Here is a 21,046-nt window from a genome sequence, read left to right as displayed (position 1 = left end):
CTATAAACTTGTCTCACCTCAGGACTTTTGGTTGTACTTGTTATGTGCACATTCAAGATCTCCATCATGACAAACTCGACCCTCGAGTTGTCAAATGTGTGTTTATGGGATACGCCATTTCTCAAAAGGGTTACAAAGTGTACAACCCTAACACGGGAAAGCTGGCAGTCTCTAGAGATGTGTGATTTGATGAATATTCACCTTATTTCCACAAAGGGTTGAAGACTAATGCTAATATGGAAGATCTTATGGACCTATTTCCACTACCTATTCCAGCAGAAATTCATGAAGTCACTCCTACTCATATCAGCACTGATAATTCTTAACTCACTGAGAGTGTAATTGATGCAGTGCCAAGCTCATCTGAACCATCAGAAGCTCAACCAAATCAGCAAGCTATAAGTGCACCAAGAAGAAATCCTACACGAGATAGACATCCACCAGTGAGGTTACAAGAGTATGTTACTTACACTGCAAGGCATCCTATCTCTGCAGCCATTTCTTATCATAGATTCTCATCTTCTCATACTTCTTTCCTTAACAAATTGTCCCACACTTTCAAACCAAGGAATTTTCATGAAGCCACATGCATGCCTGAGTGGCAAGATGCTATGACTAAAGAGCTTCAAGCTCTGAATGACAAGCAGACATGGAGTGTGGTGGATCTTCCAAATGGCAAGAAGGTCGTGGAAAGTAGGTGGATATATAAGACCAAATTCAACTCCAATGGAAGCATTGAAAGACACAAGGCACAGTTAGTAGCTCAAGGCTTTACTCAAAACTATGGCATTGACTATAAGGAGACCTTTGCTCCTGTTGCCAAAATGAACATAGTGAGGGTATTGTTGTCTGTGACAGTCAATAATGCATGGCCCTTATTCCAAATGGATGTGAAGAATGCATTTTTTTCATGGGGATCTTGAAGAAGAAGTGTACATGAAGTTGCCTCCTGGTCATCCAAGAGAAAATGAACCCAACAAGGTCTGCAGACTTCACAAAGCCATATATGGTCTCAAACAGTCCCCTCGAGCTTGGTATTCGATGCTTAGTTCAGTCCTTGAAGCTGCAGGGTTCAAAAGGAGTCATGCTGACTCTTCTTTGTTTGTTCGAAGTGGTATTGCTGGAAAATTGGTTGTGCTTATATATGTTGATGACCTAATTATTACAGGTGACAATATAAGTGAAATAAAGACGCTTAAGCAATCACTTCACCAAAAATTTGCCATTAAAGACTTGGGGCCCTTGAAATACTTTCTTGGAATTGAGGTGGCTACCTCTTCAAAGGGATTGTTCTTAAATCAAAGAAAGTATGTTCTTGATCTTCTAGATGAAGCTAACATGATGGAATGTAAACCAGCTTGGACACCCCTAGCTAGAAAACTTCAGTGGCATGAAAAAAGTGAACCTCTCTCGGACCCTAGTGTTTATCAGTGAATGGTTGGGAAACTTATTTATCTCACCATTACTAGGCTTGATATCTCATATTCAGTTAGCCTAGCCAGTCAGTTCATGCACTCTCCTACTCTAGTTCACTGGGAAATCGTCAAGAGAATACTTCAATATCTCAAGGGCTCAGTAGGAAGGGGGATAATTATGAAGAACAATGGATCAAATCACATCTTGGCCCACACAGATGCTGACTGGGCTGAAAATGCCCTTGATCGAAAATCCACAACAGGTTTTTGCATATTTGTTGGAGGGAACCTTGTCACTTGGAAGAGCAAGAAACAAACTATTAATGCTCGATCTAGCGCCGAAGCTGAGTATAGGGCTATGACAGCAACAGCCTGTGAACTCATATGGTTGAAAGGTCTTCTTTCCGAGCTCGGATTCACAAGCATGGCACATATATCCTTGTATTGTGATAACCAAGTTGCCATGCACATTACCTCCAATCCAGTATTCCATGAAAGGACCAAACATATTGAAGTTGACTGCCATTATATTCGTGCTCAAGTTCAATCCAAGGTGATAGACACCGTGTTCACATGCAGCCACGATCAACTTGCTGATTTATTCATAAAAGCACTAGACTCTACTCAGTTTCAGCGTTTGTTGTGCAAGCTTGGATCAATCAATCCCCTTGATCCAGCTTGAGGGGGTGTATTGAAACCGGTTTGTATGGATTGTATGGATGGGTTGTATGTATGAGTTGTCATCCTCACTTTAGCTAAGTCATAGGCTAAAGTCACTTTCCATAGCTTGTCATTCACCAGTCACTTTCCTTGTCATTCACCTTACATCAACCTTTCTTAGTTGTTTGTAAAAGCTTTTTTACTTGTAATTTGGTTTTTGCTTTTCCATTTGTTAGGGCAGATTTTAGGGATTGTGTTTGTGTAGTTATCCTACAATCTATTGTAGCTTTCTTTTGGCTCTCTATAAGAGTTGCCTTCACTCTCTTGTAATCTTCATAATGAAATATACAACAAATATTGAAACCAAAACTCAATATTGATATAATAGTTTTATATCTATCTTAGTAAAAAAAACAGCATAAATTTCCTTAGTAGCTAAAGAGTAGCATTTGGAAGAGAAGCTTACACGTTGACTCTTGGCCAAGCAGGTACAGGTCCAGTCAGCAAGTTTCCAGTTAAGAATCTAAAAATAATGAATACAGAAAAAACTCAGTAGAGAATAGTGTTTGTTCTTTGTAAAGGTTTGAAAATTTGAGTTTGCCAACTCTGAGTGCATTAGATCAGTACTTCCATGTGAAAGACACATCTAAGGGTGATCACCTTATGTCAGATAATTGCACGAGTAGTAATGACTCTAATGAATAAACTAAACATTTCATTTCTGAGCAGAAGAGCCGTTTTCATTTTCATTGCAGTATAACCCGTGACTCATAATTATAGTAACTGTGATTGGAAATACTTCCAGCTTGCCAGGCTGGGGTGTAACAAAACCATTGAAGAATGTCTGCTTGAATTCCATGTAAGAAAGACTAGATTGGTCATTCCAATTGCTTACATATAAACCACATCTGCTAGACTACCGAAGCTGCTTGGAATTTCTCCGGTCAGCTTGTTAAAGCTGAGGTCTCTGCACAAACAAATAGCAAATGCAGTTTAGATGTGCTCTCTGCAGAAAGGGAAATGACATCTGAAAGAGAAGTTCTCTTAATAAATACAGAAACATAAAGTCCACCCAACATCGTCTAAGTCACTTCAATAAATCTTGAATTAGTAGAATCACATCTAGAAGAATTTTTTTTATTTGAAGACGGAAAAAATAGGGACTAAGACATTTGAACTTACAAAGTTTTCAATTTGTTCATTTGTGCAAGATATGGAGGTAGCTTTCCAATAAGGTTGCAACTCCTCAACATCCTGCAACAGACACCAAAGCTTTGAGTTTACAGAAGACTTCTGGTACAGACAAAAATTGTGTGTCATGGAACCATTAACTCACAGTGTCCTCATGTTTTTCATCTTATTAAGTGAAGGAATTGGTGATTCAGGTCCACTCAAGTCAGTGATTCTCCTGCATGTTAAAATTGAGCCATGAACATAAACTACACATTTTGCTAATCGTTTTGTATTTAAAAATATAGACGGGATATACTAACAAGTCAGTTAAGCTTGTCAAAAGAGAAATGCCAGAAGGAATTGGCCCTGTCAAACCGCTAGCTTGAATCACTCTGTTTCAACGAGTCATAGCATATGAATTAGAGATAATATTCAGAATCATATAGCAGAAATATGACACACAAAAGAAAAACACTCACAGTTTTTCAAGATTTATCCAGTTCTCAATAAAATCAGGTATCCGCTCGGAAAAGTGACTGTCACTAACCCGACTGCATAATGATTGGAAAAGGGAAAATACTACGAATTAGTATCAGAAAGCAGTAAAAAATGTATAAGTGCTCAGGAAACCTTTAAGAAGAAAGAACCACAGAAGCTTACAAGTCCTTTATTTTGGTAAGCATTGCAAATGTTTCTGGCAACTCCCCACTAAAGTTGTTTGAGGAAAGCAGCCTAAGTATGAAACAGATATAACAATATATCAATGATAAAGAAGTAGATGATTTATTGGTGAAAACATCCAGAATTTGTCTATAAGAAAGAAAATTCCAAATAAACCAAGTACTTTTTAACACGGTAAAATTTGAATAGGACTCTTACATTCTTTCTATGTTGGCCCAAGATCCAAGCTCCTGAGGGAGAGGTCCAGAAAAATTATTGAAACTGATGTCCCTATACAAACAAATTCAATTCCATTGATTAAAAAACATCATTAAGGATCTCCACATAATCAAATGAGGTAAGCAAGAAACAAATGCTCAATCAACACTCACAAACTCTTCAGGGTGGTGATGTCTCCAAGCTCTTTGGGGATAGAACCCGTCAAACGATTTCCAAGAAGGGATCTGCATCAAAAACTATAATCTTAAGATCACTTTTATCAAGCAAGAGACTCAATAACATTAACATGTTCATCAATACGAAGGCAATGAACCCCATGTGTTCGATTCAATATTTATGATTCAAACACCTCATGACCACGGAAGCTCATTATCATGAACAAAACCCAATGTATTAGATTCATAGTTTAAGAAAGAAATGGCTGAAGAACATTGGAGTGACCAAATAAAGTAACAAGAACATGACATGAGCATCAAACACAAAAATGTATGCAGTGTGAGAGAAGATAGTACATGTTCACTAGTGGAAGAGAGCTCCATTCTGGAGGGATGGTACCACTCAGGTAGTTGCGGGTGAGGTCGCTGAAGGAGAAAGAAGGAAACCAGTTATTGTCTCATTGACAACAGAAATAAAGGTAAGCTATATATGAAATTAGAATAAACCATTTACACGACACATAGTTATTTTCTTTTTACTTTAAATATTGTAAACTTGGAGGGGTAAAAATGTGCTTACATTTCTTGAAGATAGGTGAGATGTACCAGCTCTGGTGGGAGTGTTCCTTGCAAATCTTGGGATTTTAGAATTCTGTGTTTCATCGGAAAACAGGGTTTCAAAGATTAGTTGTAAATTAACAGATATCTATTACACATCTATACTGTGACTAAAAGGAAAAGCTGCCACACAAATAGGACCAAACAGGTAAAACACTAATTTATCACAGAAAATACTTACTTTTGATCAGGGAATTAAATAGGAAGAAGGAACTGGTTTTCTTTAAAACCGAAGGAAAATGTCCAATGTTCTTTACAAAGAATAGAACTTGAAGAATTACACAAACGGTAAGTGTGTATTTGTTACAAGCATATTGTGAATCATTCTTTCATCGACTTTGTAACTAATAACTAGGCCGATACAAAGTTGTTCGTGTATAAGAAGTACGCAACAATCATGGTGACTGCGAAATTTTATACGTTGATCAAGTATGCAAGAATCAAGCCTAAATACAGCACAGCTGTAATACCAAGTCCTAACAACTCAGCATGCCACAGAACATCTATGCTGGCTCATGGCCAGCTCAAAAACACATTGCTATCATAATTGAGCAAATTTGTCACATCCCATGAACTCGATTTTGCAGATAAGCTTAACTTGAATTGCGGTCCATGGTAGGTTGTAATTGATGTTTCATTGGTCATTCAATAAAAGAAATGGATTAGTCTTTCTGCATTTCTTGAATGTCAAGGCACAACAAGGTCTTATTAGACCAAGAAAAACTTCCAATTGGTTGCCGGTTGAAGAAAAATTAAAAATCTAGAGGGTAAAGGATTTGGGAAAATGGAAACCCCACTAGTGTCTAGATATATCAGAATTATATTGACTTTATACCCAATGATGGATCACAAATTAGTAACTGTGTAACAATGGCAAAGGCGGCCTAATTTTAAGATGCGTTCCAATTTGCTTCATATTTTTTGTTCGTAAACCGACAAGAACAGAATTGGTTAAAATCGAAATTTTCAATCCAACTTGCATGCCAAGAATAACTTATAGCTTTATGAAAATGATTATTGCATAATTTGGTTTTATTCATGCCCCTTGATTCGTCAAAGGCCAGAAATCAATAGTGTGCATGAAGAGAAAAAGACGAGTGGTAGTCACTTTTCATAGCTCTAAACGGTAGCAACATTTACTTGTTTTACATACACAATAAGAGCTTTAAAATTTTTACGCCCCAAAGGTAGGAGAAATTTTGTGTGCGGGGGAAACAAATCTGGTTCACTAAGTGTCATAATATAAGCAGTTGGAAAAAAATTTCAAGTATATAACTACTTGTATTATAATACTTGATATACCGGATCGTACTCCTAGCACACTAAAAAATCTCTCCAAAACTACGGTCGGGGCGTGAGAAAATCACAAAGAAACAAACGAGCTCGACTTTGCTATTAAACTAACAACTCTCAAATCCAATTGAAATCAATCGGCCTAGCTACCTTGCTCGACATAAGGTTGAATGAGTGAATACGACGTGCCAAGTTGCCAATAGGCAACTCGATGAGGCCCACACTAAGCCTTATAATTCCTACTTTATTTTGGAGGTTTCATGGGCATGGGGTTAGGTTAGGGGATATGTAATGAAAAATTGATTGATACTTTTTAACAGAAAAAAAAAAGAAAAAGAAAAATTGATTGATACATATATCGAATAGACATGGGGTCCACAAAACCGAATTCCAACCATCTAATCAACATCTCTCCTCGCTATCTCTACTAGTTTTTTCGACTCCTGTCATGACGAAACTATCAGCTAATCTTTTTTTTTGAAAGAAAAACATCTCTCCTCACACACTTGTGATCAGTTTACATCGAACAAATTTATTATTTTTAATATTTTTGTTATAATATTATATATCATGCTAACAAAAATTTACACGTATTAAAATATGATTAAACGTAAAATTTTATGATATTTAACTCGTTCAATGTAAGTTATTATTCTCACTTAGTTAATTTTCTCTGTAGGAGGCAAGTGGTTATTTACTACAGTGGTGAAAAGTTAAGCTCTTACATAACGACGTGGGTTCAAACCCGATCGCTGGGTAATTTAACACCTAACCTAACAAAATCTATTCTCTGTATGAGAAAGCGCTCATTAAGAAGAGATTTTTTTTCTAGTAATGTTATTCATACCATGTTTTTATACCATATTTCTATACCACCTTAGGTGGCATTTGATGTGGACAGCCACATCATTTGAAAATTTTGCAAAACCCAAGAAAAGGAAGAAGAAAAATTCCTCGTATACTACAATTATCATTTAATTAACTAGTTTTTCTTAATTATTAGTTTATTAAATAATGAACTAAATTTTAAGTGTAAAATTTTATGATATTTAACTCGTTCAATGTAAGTTATTATTAGGGGTGGAAAAAAATACCGAAAATCCCAAATCATACCGAAACCATACCGAAAATCCCGAAAATTTTGGTACCAAAACCAAACCGATCCCGAATTTTTCGGTATGGGATTCGGTCTCACACTTAAAATTGTTCGGTATTCCCATCCCGAACCGAACTTTAAACCCTATTGTTATATATATGTTGGAATATATGTATATGGCCTATTTATATTATTAAAATAACTTAAGTGTGGGGATAAGGATATGATTGTGTGCCTGGCGTTTGAAGTTTTATCAAAGCACATGGGTGCTGTCTGCTGCTCTCGCTCTCTCTCTCTCTCTCATTATCTCCATCTGCTTTGCAACCCAGAAAGGCGAAGCCACCAAAACATTCCTTCAACTCAATTCAAACCCAAGCCGACACATCCATACTTACTCTCTCTCATTTCTCATCTTTGGCCCTTCACTTAGTCTCAGATTCTCTCTGTCTCTCCTTCTCGAATTCGAAGCCTAGCAGCCACCACCCTCTCACAGTCTCACTCCGATGAACTCTCTCCCCTCCGGCCACCACTACACATCACGGCTTCATCCCCACCTCCGATTCTCTCCATTGATTCTCTATGTGGGGTTTCAAATTAGGGTTTCGAATTGGGGCTTAGGGTTTCGAATTGGGGATTAGGGTTTCGAATTAGGGGCTCGGGTCAGGAGGAGGACGAACTATCTCTTCACTCTGTCTCTCTATCTCCCATCAATCTTCACTGATTCACTGTCACTTCTCTGATTTCATTTTGGGGTTTTCATGCAGGTTCGAATGTTTTCGATTTCAATTAGTTGATTTGGATTTCAATGCAAGTTCGGTTTCGGGAAATCCCGAAATACCGAAATTTTTTTGGGAATACCGAAATTTGGGAATCCCGAAGTTTCGGTTTGGTATCGGTCCTCTTATTCCAGTCCCGAAAATTTTCGGTTCGGGATTTGGTATGTCATTTTCGGTTCGGTATCCCATACCGAACCAGCCCTAGTTATTATTCTCACTTAGTCTACATGCCTAGTTAATTTTCTCTGTAGGAGGCAAGTGGTTATTTACTACAATGGTGAAAAGTTAAGTTCTTACATAACGACGTGGGTTCAAACCCGATCGCTGGCTAATTTAACACCTAACCTAACAAAATCTATTCTCTATAGGAGAAAGCGCTTATTAAGAAGAGATTTTTTTTTCAAGTAATGTTATTCATACCATATTTTTATACCACATTTCTATATCACCTTATGTGGCATTTGATGTGGACAGCCACATCATTTGAAAAATTTGCAAAACCCAAGAAAATGAAGGAGAAAAACTCCTCGTATACCACAATTATTATTTAATTAATTAGTTTTTCTTAATTATTAGTTTATTAAATAATGAACTAAATTTAAAAATCAGATTAATTCAAATGATATGGTTGTCCACATCAAATACCACCTAAGATGGTATGAAAATATGGTACAAAAATATAGTATGAATAACATTACTCTTTTGTTTTTCAAGCAACACATCACATATCATAATATAATGGAAAATTAACATTTTTTTTTATATTTCTTCACTCATTTATAACACTTCAATTATTCACTTGAATACCGAGTACCTAAAAAAGTCTTCACGTAGATATTATACAAGGTGATTCGTATAACAAAGACTGAAAAACTTTGATCCTGTCCTTCCCAACCTTTCACAACAAAAGGCGCCTAAGCTGTACGTTGCTTTTGCTTAGTCAAGCTATTTTCTCAACTTTTTCTTTATTTTTCGGAACGATCTCAGTTTATTATTATGAAGTTTTGTTTATTCTTCTCTTCGACAGCCACCAAAGCTGATCTGAAAATCTGCACCACCACGGCCTGGGTTCTCTCTCTTTCTTCTCCGTCGACAACAACAACGAGGCATTCATCGCGGAGATTTCAAACCAGAGTAGAAAGCCATAGCCCATAGGGTTTCCATTGGCGCCCACGCGGTTAATTTCCAGATTTCAGCTTCCGTCTGCAAATCGCTAGGGTTTCCATTGATTTCGCTGCAGAAGGGGGTTTCTGGTTCCCCGATCGTCCCCTTCCTCTCTCTCTCCCGCGAGACGTTCAATTTTTCGGATCATGCAGTGGCAGATCGCGTAAATTTTCAAAATTTCAGCGAAAGTGTACGGATTCGAAGCGATGATCTTCAACATTCACGGCGGGTACTTGGAGGCCATAGTGCAGGGTCACCGCTCGCCGCTGATTACAACAACTTTTGCCAGTGCGAGACCCTCGACTATATCAAGATGCACCTCTCTGCCACCGAGTACGGCCCCTACCTCCAAAACGGTGCGTTTTCTATACATCTCTTTGTAATTTCTTCATTTCGTTGAGCCCTCTGGCTGTTTATTGAGGAAAGGAACACAATTGGGAACTGGATTTTGGATCGTACGCTTAGATTAATGGACTAATCCAGCCCTTCTATCTGAAATTTAGGTTGAATTAGGGCTTAAATTTCGAGGTTGTGCTGATTTTCAGATCAGCTCTGGTGGCTGTCGAAGAGAAGAAGATAAAGAGTTGGTGCGGGTGGAGGAAAGGGAAGGCCCGCATCCATAGGCCATATTTTTATTTGTTTAGTTTTTTAATTTTTTAAATATTTATATGGCCTATATTTACACGTGGAGCTTAGTTATTATCTATATGGATGTCAAGTCATCAGTTAACGGCTGACTTAACAACCAACTTAACGAATGTATGATATTGTTTCAAAATTAATACTTGAGATATGACTCTGTGACTTAACAGCCAACTTAATGAATGTATGATACTGTTCCAAAATTAATACTTGAGATATGACTCTGTGATGAAAAAAACTTCATGTATCAAATGTTGAAAATCACGAAACTTCAAGGTAGTAAACTGAGATTAACCCTTATTTTTCGCATAGTAGTCTACATGCTAGTTAATTTTCCCTGTAGGATGCAAGTGACTCGTAACTCTTTACCATAGTGGTGAAAAAGTGTTGAGGCTTTGTATGACGACATGAGTTCAAATCATGACACTAGCTAATTTAACATCTAACCTAACAAAGTATTAGAAAGTGCTCATTGAGAATAGATTTTTTCAAAGAGTACACCACATATCTTAATACAAATAATAATATTTTTTTTTTGTATTTCTTCGCTCATTTATAACACTTAAATTACTCGCTTGAATACCGAGTACTTACAGAAATTTCTGCTCATTCAGATTCATTGACCTAAAATGCAAAGTCTTCATGTAGATATTATATAATGTCGACTGGATGGTACGTGGACGTAGACCTTTCTTATATATTTTTTTTCTTCTCTAATATGATTGATATAACAAAGACTGAAAAACTTTGATCTTATCATTCTCAACCTTTCACAACAAAAGGCGCCTAATCTGTACATTGTTTTTGCTTAGTCAAGTTATTCGACTAATGAAGCACCTAATTGGCTAATTCTTTTCTCAAATTTTTCTTTATTTTTCTCGTAATATTTCTATATATTGCATGAGATGGAACTCGTTCAAAACACAACGAACAAACTGTTTATCCAGAAAAGAAAAATATAATGAGCAATTTTTTATCGCTTAAGAAATAAGTTAATCATTCACAATTCTATATAACCAAACGTTTATTTTCCAACTTATGTCTCTTTATCACATTAAGTACTTAAATTGGTGTTTACTAACGCAATAATCTCATGTGCATATTATGTGTCAAATAAATTGAAGACAAAGAATTAAGAATTCCCTCCATTTTTTTCAACTTGTTTAGACTAAACATATGTTCTTTTACAAAATTTGATTAAGATGTTTTGATTAATTTCCAACTCAACATTTATTTATTTATTTATTTAATATATATATATATATATATATTCACTTAAACTATCTAACAACTATTTCCTACAATCTAGGAATTTTAAATTCATGGCTTCATTAAAATATTAATTTCAGTAATTCCTCATTATCATTATAAAAAAAATAACTTTTTATTTTTTTTATTATATTTAATTAGTCTCTTCTTTCATTAAAAAAATTCATTAATATTTTCATAAAAAAACTTCTTTAATCTTATTAAAATTTTACGTATAACTAGTTATATAGAAAATGTATTTAAAAGTTATGGTACACTTAAAAACAAACATACCAACTTTTGTTACGTTTAAATTCCAAATGTACCAGAAAACAAAATGTCCATAAAATCAAATGTACTAATAAAACCAAACGTGCCTCTAATAAAATTGTATAAAAAAATGTTTAATCAAATTCTTAAAAGAAATAAAAAATGAGGCGGCAATATCAAAATATCCCTAGATTGGGCCCCGGGGGGTGGACCAATAAATGCCCATCAATTTAAATCACAAAATTCCGATAAGATTATTTGGTATTAGCTTGTGAGATGTGAACAAATTTTTCATTATATTCGGAAGATACACTACGTGTTGTTATATAAGTGAAAAAAGTTTTATGTTTCAAATTGTGTTAATTTTTTAATACAAGTTACTCACCATTTATATCGTGTCACGTGATATACCATCACATTGAAAAATCTCACTGAGTTCTGAGCCGGCCATGTTTATTTTTGAGAGAGAGAGAGAGAGAGAGAGAGAGAGAGAGAGAGTGAGAGAGGTTTACATGCTGGTAATATAGCAGACGGTGGAGTTTTCGTAGGAGCAATTACAGCTGATGGCATTCTCTAATCCTTTGGGTGCGCTTGGATCAGCCCATGGAAGTTGGCCGCTGCATGGATCTGCATCTCCACTGAAATCCCAGTCCGTCTTCCCCAGTGTCTTTGCTATGTCTTTCAAAATTTGCACTGCATATACGCAAAATAAAAGGCAACAAATTAACATCGTGCTCAACAAAATAGTAAAAAAAAAAAATTGATGCATAGACAAGAACTACAGAGTGCACCTTATATGATTGAAAATTTCTACTAAGTTCACACAAATATCTGTTTACCTAAGGTTCATTTGATAACCATTTTAATTTTTAGTTCATTGGTAACTGTTTTCACTTCTCGGAAAAACCAAACCAAAATTTGAGAACTCAAAAAGAATTGAAAATTAAAAAATTATCAAACGAACTTAAAACTATCATTTATAGAATGAAACAGAGGAAACTAAGGAAGATATTTGACATAGAGATATTGAGGTGAATTACTCGTACCTTCATCATTTGGCAATCGAGCAGCTCCAAAGGCAAAAGTTACAAAGCAAGCTACAAAGAAAAGAGAATGAGGAAGAAGTCGAGGGAAGAACATATTCATCATTTTTCTAGGCAAAGTCTTTCACATTTGAAGACAAAACCAGAGACAAAAGGATCAGTTTGTGCAGCTAGCTGGATGGAATATGTTGAGAGGTTTTGGAATTTGTTGGATTGTATGTATGAAATTTTTTTAGAGTAGCGAAGAAAGAAGGATTTGTGAGGAGAATGAGTCTGAATTACAGGTTTTTATTCCCTTGAGGGGAGGGAAGGAGTGGACCTCGAAGGACACAAACGGAAGTCAATGACTTGTGTTACCTTGCCCTTAAAACTAAGGGAATTTTAACGAAAAGCTTGTGGTACTGTTCATTTTAACGAAAAATCATATTTTTATACTAAAAAGTCAATCATGATACTATTCACTTTACCCTTTAGTTTGTCATTATTGTTAAAACTCAAAGTTTTCAAGTTATTTTCATTAATTTTCCTTAAAACCAAAGACCAAACAAGAAAGGAAAAAATATATATTATTCCCAAGAAGGGTCTAAAATATCGATGAAATCGGAAATATCGGTAGTCCAAAAACACGGAAATTTCGATGGAAATATCGGGATATTATCGATATCGATAAAAATTGAATAAAAACCACGGAAATTATAAGAAAAACTTGGAAATTTTTATTAAAACTTTGCAGGATGTTTATTTAGTCAATTATCTATTAGTTTATCACAAAAAATTGGAAAGAAATGCATTGCATGATGGATTTAACTGATTTAAGTTAATTATATAGCGAGCTGGCAAACATTGTGAGTGTAAAAATATGTAGTAATTAATGAAAGAAGTTTAAACACACCATAATCATTTATATATAATGAATTAGTACAATATTTTACACTTTATACATTGCATGGTAAGATACATGAGTGACTTAGTACCACATAGAGTTCCTATCAAGGTCTAAAATATTGATGATATCGAAAATATCGATAGTCCAAAAACATGAAAATTTCGATGGAAATATCGGGATAATATCGATATTTTAGACCTTGTTCCCAACCACTTACTCTATTTATTTTTATTTAATTATTTATATAATTAAAGATACATTTACATAAATTACTTGTAAAAGAATTAATTTAAAATAGAAGATTTTAGTTTAGCCAAGCTAGTTACATCACTGTGTTTTATTATGCACCAAGTTTGAATTCCACTTGCCGTAATTTAGTTAAATTTAATATAATTATCTTATCGTTTGACAATAGATAGGCTCCTTAGTAACATGTTAAAAAGACTGGTTTCACAGGTAGTGACTTGTTAAACTTACGTTATTATATTATATTACATTTTTGTTATAAGTGGTTTCTGAAATTGACCCATCACATCAAGATGATATCTGAAGCTGAAAATTGAATAATATCGTCCCTGAATATGGGTGTTGCAAATCAATGTCGTCTTCTGTCTTATTTCTGTTAAAAAAATCTATTATGTGTTTATGTGACACACATAAGACTCTGCACTCCAATAATATGATAACATATGGATTAAATAAAGTGTTTCAAAAAATTTAAAAGGTAAAAAGAAGAAAAACAACAAACTAATAATCCTCATCTTCTCCTTCTTCTTTGAACTTAGCCACCGACAACAATCTCCATATTCATAGACGACATTGATCAATTTTCAATTTCAGGTATCATTTTGATGCGTTTGTTAGATCAAGTGGGAATTCTATAATATTGGAAAGTTGTTTTTTAACAACAAAAATAAAGAGTATTTTTTTAGTTGACAAAGAAAATGAAAATTTTCATAAAAATATTACGAGGTCACAGGACATTAGCTATATTTGTAACTAGCAACTGACGATCAAAAATAATTAGTTGTAACTGTTTTTTTTTTTTGTTGAAGTAACTAGTATTATTTGCTCAATACACCGATTTAATTGATCTTTCAGATCCCCACAAATCCAGAGGATCCTATTCCGTGTCCAACATAATCTGAAAATGAAAAAAATAACCCTTTTTGTGTTTTGAGAATATATATATTTTTATTAATAACCCTTTTTGTGTTTTGAGAATATATATATATTTTTATTACAATCGATGTTATTATTAATAATCTAAGCTACACTGTGAAGATCGGAGCTTTTAAACCGGTGACACGACAAATTAAAGAGAAAAGTCATATTCATTTTTAAAAGTCGGGCATGAAATTAAGTGCATGTCTACATTTAGCTAAAACAAATGAATGGCACAGAATGATAGAAGGCTAAATAATTGTAGTTTGAAAATTAATCTTACACGACCTTGACTTCTTCACAACTACTCAATCAAAAGCAAAGGTTCGTTGGTATATGAATACGATCAATTGACTATTCAGCCGTGATCATGTAGAATTATTAGAGAGATAGACCATACGGCTCACTTTCAACAACATCGATAATATTCTCAATTTAGTAATTACTACCTGCATAATCTGTCAGGTATGAAGTTTTATCACAAAAAGCTTCGGTATTAGTTGGAGTGAGATTATGATATTTAAACTTTTCTTTTGTCATTGATACGGTCGATGTGGGACATTTCAACACTCCCCTCACGTGGGACCCAATTGACTATTCAGCCGTGATCATGTAGAATTATTAGAGAGATGGGCCACACGACCCACTTCCAACAACACCGATATTGTCCTCAATTTAGTAATTACTACCTGCACAATCCGTCAGATGTGGGGTTTTATCACAAAAGGCTTCGGTATTAGTTGAAGTGAGATTATGGTATTTAAACTCTTCTTTTGTCATTGATACGGTCGATGTGGGACATTTCAACACCCCCCTCATGTGGGACCCAATTACCAGGTCACACGTGGGAGATCCACACATCGACAACCACGTGGAGTCAAGAGGACTCACTCTACACGCGGGACCAAGGGACCCACCATCATCGCGCGGGGCCAAGGGGACCCACCAATCACGTGGCAGTACGGTACATGCCAGCTTCTTGGCTTTGATACCATGTAGAATTATCAAAGAGACGAACCACACGGCCCACTTCCAACAACACCGATATTGTCCCCAACTTGGTAATTACCATATGCACAATCCGTCAGATATGTGGTTTTATTACAGAAGACCTCGGTATTAGTTAAAGTGAGATTAGGGTATTTAAACTCTTCTTTTTTCATTGATACGGTCGATGTGGGACATTTCAACAGATCAAGCGCTATATTCCGTACTTACCCCAACCCCAAGTCAATCAGAAAATTAAAAAAATTCAAAATTAATAAGCTCTGTCTCTTTTGGGAGTAAAAACTTGTAAATTTGGAATTACAGGCCCGTTCGTTAATGGTTTTTTAGATGATGTGTGCTATTTACACACTTCTTTTTACTTCTCACACACTTTTAATTTTCGGCCATCGGATTGGATGAATTGAAGAAGATTTTTTTTATATATATATCAAAGGACAGAAATTAATAAGAGGTATGTGAGAAGTAAAAAAAATGTATGGATATATATATATATATAGCGAATCCGTGGCACTATTTTTTTTACATAATTTTTTACACAGGTTTTGTGGGGTCAAATTTGTAATGTACTTTTAACGATTTGAACGTCTATTTTTTTAGAAAATCATTCATGGATGATTCTTGTAAAAAATTAGACAAATATAAAACTGTGAAGACATTCAACAGTCATATGATTTCATATTTAGGTGATTCTTGGTATACATGATATTTGAAGAAAAACCTAAAAGATAGACGTTCGGATTATTGAAATACATTACAGAATGATTCTCACGAAAAATAAGAATAAAAAGTTGTGTAAAAATGTGATAACACGGATCTGCCCCTTATGTTACTTTTGGCTTTAAAGGTATAAGGTGGGAGTTATTGAATTGATAATCATGACCTAAATTACCAAAAAGTATTGGATCATACTGTGGAATATAATCAGCAAGAAAATTTGTATGGACTATATTATTGTATCACGAAACACTGAACGCCTCCCGAGGTCAAGTTTGGGAGCTCTCTCGAACATAGTCTATGGACAATACTAATCAAAGACAAATTCTAGTAGAACAATATCATAAAAAACAGATTTTGAAAACCTGTTTTTTTGACCGATACCTGTGGCCGGCCAGATTCAGCTAAAGATACGCATACACAACCAAGTGACATTCTGTAGTGAGGATCCAATTTAAAGACTCTAATATATGAGAATTTTGCATTTTAGTCAATTTTAACATAAATGGTTGTTCGAGACGGATGTGAAATTTTAGTCATCTGATCATTATGGATGATTGAGACGTATGTGAGATTTTTTTTTTTTTAAAGTAAAACTGCAAATAGTTGAGATGATTTGTTATAATTATCTCAATTGTATTTTTTTCTTTCGAATAATTATCCCAATTGTTAGATCAAGTGGGAATTCTATAATATTAGAAAGCCGTTTTTTAACAACAAAAACAAAGAGCTGATGTTTAGCTGACAATGGACGTAAGCAGGAAGAAAACGAAAGATTACATAAAAAATTATATTTACAACAAGCAACTGACAATCAAGGGTTTTTTTTTTTTCATATTTCGTTGTTGTTGAAGTAACAGGTATTATGTCGACACTTTATTATTTGGGGCCCAAAGTCAGCTTAATTAAAAAGGAAAACTAATGAAAAGAGCTTGAAAACTTTGAGTTTTAATGATAAGGACAAAATAAAAGGTAAAGTGAATAGTACCAAAATTGACTTTTTAGTGTAAAAATGTGGTTTTTCGTTAAAATGAACAGTACCGGGTGCTTTTCGTTAAAGTTCCCTAATTAAAAACCCTTACCAACAGTCCAACTCACGATTTTGACAACAGTATATAATAAGCTGCTAGTAATTAATATTGATTATGAACTTTAGAATAATTAAGTAACAGTAATTTAAAATACACTCTTGACTTATCTGCTATTTTCAACTAAGCCAAGCATGGGAAATTTCCTGATCAGGAAATGTGGACATGGTAATTGCGCAGCTCTATGTACATGCTTTCTTAATCAAGTTGCTGGAGTTGACTAACTGAAGCTAATTACTTGCAAGCAATATACAAATGTTCTGTTATTTTTTCATACTATAAGCCAAGAGTTATGATTCTAAGTGATACTATTTAATTGCATTTTGATCAGCATTCCATGACTAAAGTAATAGTCAAATGTTTGAGAGAAATACTACATTTTAGAATCAAGCACTCATCACAAGTGGCCTTTTGCTACCTATACCCAGTGCTACACGTTTAAGTGTGTGTGTGTATATGTGGGTGTGCATATATATACACATCCTCATATATTTGACACACATTTTAACACAATTTTTGTGGTTTTCATTTTGTAATTCTTTTTTTTCAAAGGTATGAGCCGTTTATATTTCAATTCATCATTCATAAAGCATCATAAAAAAAGTTCATATGTTTTCCATTCTCCTTGATGTTTAATGGTTGTAATGGGATGTCGTTTCGGCTCCTTGGATGCTTTAATTGTTTTGCTTGGATGAATTGGCCACGTTTGAGTTCCCGAGTTACTTTGGGTTCTGTCTTCTGCAGGCATGGGTACTTCAAGGCCAATAAATTGGACTTGGATTGTCTGTCCTCCCCCATTCTATACATTTCTCATGCCCTCCTATATTTTGTGGTCACGGTTAAATCACGTCAATATTTTATATTAATTTTTTTTTATAAAAATAATAAAACAAAAAGCAATGCAAATATAAAATGTTAACGTGGTTTAACCATGACCATAGAAATATAAGGGCATATGGAGGGTATGGGATGGGGAGGCAAACAATCCAAGTCCCAATAAATTTGCTTGCTTGGTAACCATTATGCATTTTAATATTATAATTTCTAGTTTATTCCTTAGTGAAGAATGGGGGTCCTTTCCGGATAATTTTTGTGAGAATCTCGGCAATCCTCAAATCATGTCTGTTCATTGTACATTACCAGTTTTCATCAGGTATTATTTATATTTAATTTTAAATAAAAAAATTTACAATAATTGTTACCACACGATGTACGATGAACAGACGTAATTGAATGATTCTTGAGATCCTCACAAAATGGATTCGAAGAGGATCCTCATTCCTTAGTGAATAGTTGTTTGCTATACTTCACCGATTGGGTTTCCCTAGATGTTATCTTTATGGATAGAGTAATGCTAGGAAAACTAAATTTTTTAAAACCAAATTTGCAAACTAAATGATGTGGTTGTAGATGATTGGATTATTAATTAAGTGTCTATTAACGTACTTGTTTCTTATTGTTGACAAATCATTTGGTTTGAAATTTAATTTAAAAAATTTAGTTTCTCTAGTAATATCCTATTTTTATATGTTGGCCTGTTGCAGCTATTGCTACCATTGTCATCCATTCCTTGCTTGCAGTTATTGGCCTCCCAGTCCATAGATTGAAGGATGTCCATCTTTACGCATGAGTGAGAGGCTTGTTATATCTTGCAATGTCACGAGCTTTTTTATTGTGCTTAACACATTCCTCAGCGCACCCAGAGCTGGTGGCAAAGCTCCTGGATAGGTCGACCTAAGCAAAGGCTCATTCTGCCCTACACATCTTCTTGCCCTTGGTTCATGCCACTCACTGCCACTAAAATTAAAATTTAAAAAAAAAAGAGAAAATAAGAGACTATTAATTTGATTGATGCCATGGTGTTCACCTTAAAAACTACTTAGCCTACGTGGTGTATAGGCCGAATAGCTAATAAGCTAACTACATCCTTTAGTTGAATGTAAGGCGTGCCAACTCGTTGGCCGAGCTTGGCCGGGGAGTGAATGAATGTTAATGTGGTGTTAGGCGCGCTAATGACTTCTGAATCTTGTGACTGCAGTCGAGGATGGAACACATATTGACCTTTGGGTTCTGGAGTCTGAAGACAAGGCTACTAGTTCTGCGAAGTTCAATAAGTATTTGACTTTCAGTGTGCCGAATGTCGTAACCTGGTAACACCTCACTTTACCTAGAAGGCTAATGAGATGACATCTTCCAACAAAGATTCGGAAATCTTTGCTGGCCAAAACTTGGATAGATAACCAGTTGGTCTCAAAACAATGTTATTTATCCAAACTGAAGGTGATCCTCGATCGGCTGATTCTACAGCTCCAGTGCTGTTTATCCAAACTGAAGATGTTGCTGGTTGCCAACACATTACTGTTTCTCCAAATTGAAGATATGTTCACGATTGAGAGGGTCATCTACGATTCTACCAATGCCAAGTGTTAAAGATGAGCACATCAATATTTTTCCATAACTTGCCTCCCACAATTGAATCAAGCTTCAAGACCCTGCCATATCATTTACCCAAAAGAAACCTGAGACAGAATCACGTGCTTCATGTTTGATAAGATCATGACAAAAGATCATGTTTACGACAGCTATATATAGTTGACTATATAGCCTATAGGACTTAGCTCATAAGCTTTGAGCAACAAACTCTAACTAACTTTTTCAACTAACTATTACATCATCCAATCATTTACAACTGTTTTGATGAGCTAGCAATGATGAGTTAGAAGTGAGATATTCAACAATGCAACCCTTCTGTTCATTTGCAAGATCTATTCTCTATTTTATCAGGAAGAGAAGCAATGAGGCATAACCATTGTGCAAGCCTTGATTGAACCCGCAGCCATGGCGGTGCAGTCTTCATCCAATAATGGCAAGGAACGATCGATAGAACGTAAACCTTTCCACTGTTTGTACTGTGACCATGACCATCACACCTTTGACACCTGCTGGAAATACTTCACGATTATCTGCCTAGTCATTGTCTTCATGGAAAATCCAGAGAAACCTGTGATGGCGATCACAAAAAGAAAACTAAAGGTAACAGTTCCAGAGGGGGGTTTCATTGGTCAACAACATTTAATCCACAGGGTGTGCTGACATGATGCCCAACCTTATTCAAAAGCAGTTCCAGTAACTTTTATCGCTGATGAGCCATAAGGTAGGCCTGGAAAGCAAAGCCCACGCAGTCACCGCTGCAGGTAGGGTTTCTAACGAGTCGGTATTAGACAGTGGTGCAACATACCACGTTTCAGGTCTTCCATTGGCCCAAGCAACATTTAAACCACCATTGCCTACCGTGGGCTTATCTGATGGCACCCTCCTGAATTTTCATTGGGTACCTTTTAGGACAAAAATATACAAATTATATGATCTTCAATCCAAACATATTTTTACGAGTCGAGATGTTTTTTACGAGGATTTGTTTCCCTATCATGGCCAAAAAGAATTAAATCCCCTTACAAATAGCTATCAGACACCTATATTCAATCCATGCATTGAGCCTTGCTCACTATCTCATAAACTGCATGACCCCACCAATGCCCTACAAAATGTCGAGACATCTGTTGATATTGCTCCTGATGATCAGCTTTCTAACATGTAGTCACCTGATGAGCACCTTGCCCCTATCACGAAGCTTGATGATTAGTTCCCTGACACGCAGCCTGATGATCAGCTCCCTACCATGCAGCCTGATGACTAGCTCTCTGATATCCCTTTACGAGGATGTAATCGCCTC

At 35.4% G+C, this 21,046-nt stretch overlaps 1 protein-coding gene and 1 long non-coding RNA gene across 6 annotated transcripts in view; one reads left to right on the top strand and one right to left on the bottom strand.

Annotated features, from left to right (window-relative positions):
* Positions 1-12,753, bottom strand: part of LOC126589992 (probable leucine-rich repeat receptor-like serine/threonine-protein kinase At3g14840) — a 52,280-nt gene extending 39,527 nt beyond the window's left edge. Inside the window, exons 1-12 of one of the 3 annotated variants that reach the window (XM_050255463.1) lie at positions 12,457-12,753; positions 11,923-12,103; positions 4,884-4,955; positions 4,661-4,729; positions 4,301-4,372; positions 4,128-4,199; positions 3,909-3,980; positions 3,728-3,799; positions 3,569-3,640; positions 3,412-3,483; positions 3,258-3,329; positions 2,971-3,042 (exon numbers count right to left, since the gene is read on the bottom strand). In XM_050255463.1, coding sequence (XP_050111420.1) covers positions 2,971-3,042; positions 3,258-3,329; positions 3,412-3,483; positions 3,569-3,640; positions 3,728-3,799; positions 3,909-3,980; positions 4,128-4,199; positions 4,301-4,372; positions 4,661-4,729; positions 4,884-4,955; positions 11,923-12,103; positions 12,457-12,559 — 1,001 coding nt within the window. In that variant the 5' untranslated portion in view covers positions 12,560-12,753. The remainder of the gene's footprint in view (positions 1-2,970; positions 3,043-3,257; positions 3,330-3,411; positions 3,484-3,568; positions 3,641-3,727; positions 3,800-3,908; positions 3,981-4,127; positions 4,200-4,300; positions 4,373-4,660; positions 4,730-4,883; positions 4,956-11,922; positions 12,104-12,456) is intronic. The other 2 variants (XM_050255462.1, XM_050255461.1) reach the window with 2 other exon arrangements.
* LOC126590002 (uncharacterized) lies at positions 7,539-10,099 on the top strand. Of its 3 annotated transcripts, none has more exons than XR_007612017.1 (3): positions 7,539-8,074; positions 9,114-9,606; positions 9,754-10,099. It is a non-coding gene; the product is annotated as an uncharacterized LOC126590002 (long non-coding RNA). The 3 variants fall into 3 exon arrangements; XR_007612016.1 differs by lacking the exon at positions 7,539-8,074 and adding an exon at positions 8,678-9,007; XR_007612015.1 differs by lacking the exon at positions 7,539-8,074 and having other exon boundaries at positions 8,081-9,606.
* Positions 12,754-21,046: the final 8,293 nt, after the last annotated feature.

Source organism: Malus sylvestris, chromosome 11 (assembly GCF_916048215.2).
Source record: "Malus sylvestris chromosome 11, drMalSylv7.2, whole genome shotgun sequence".
NCBI lineage: Eukaryota > Viridiplantae > Streptophyta > Magnoliopsida > Rosales > Rosaceae > Malus > Malus sylvestris.
Note: the sequence above shows the minus strand (reverse complement) of the source record. Positions and strands in the feature narration are given on the sequence as shown.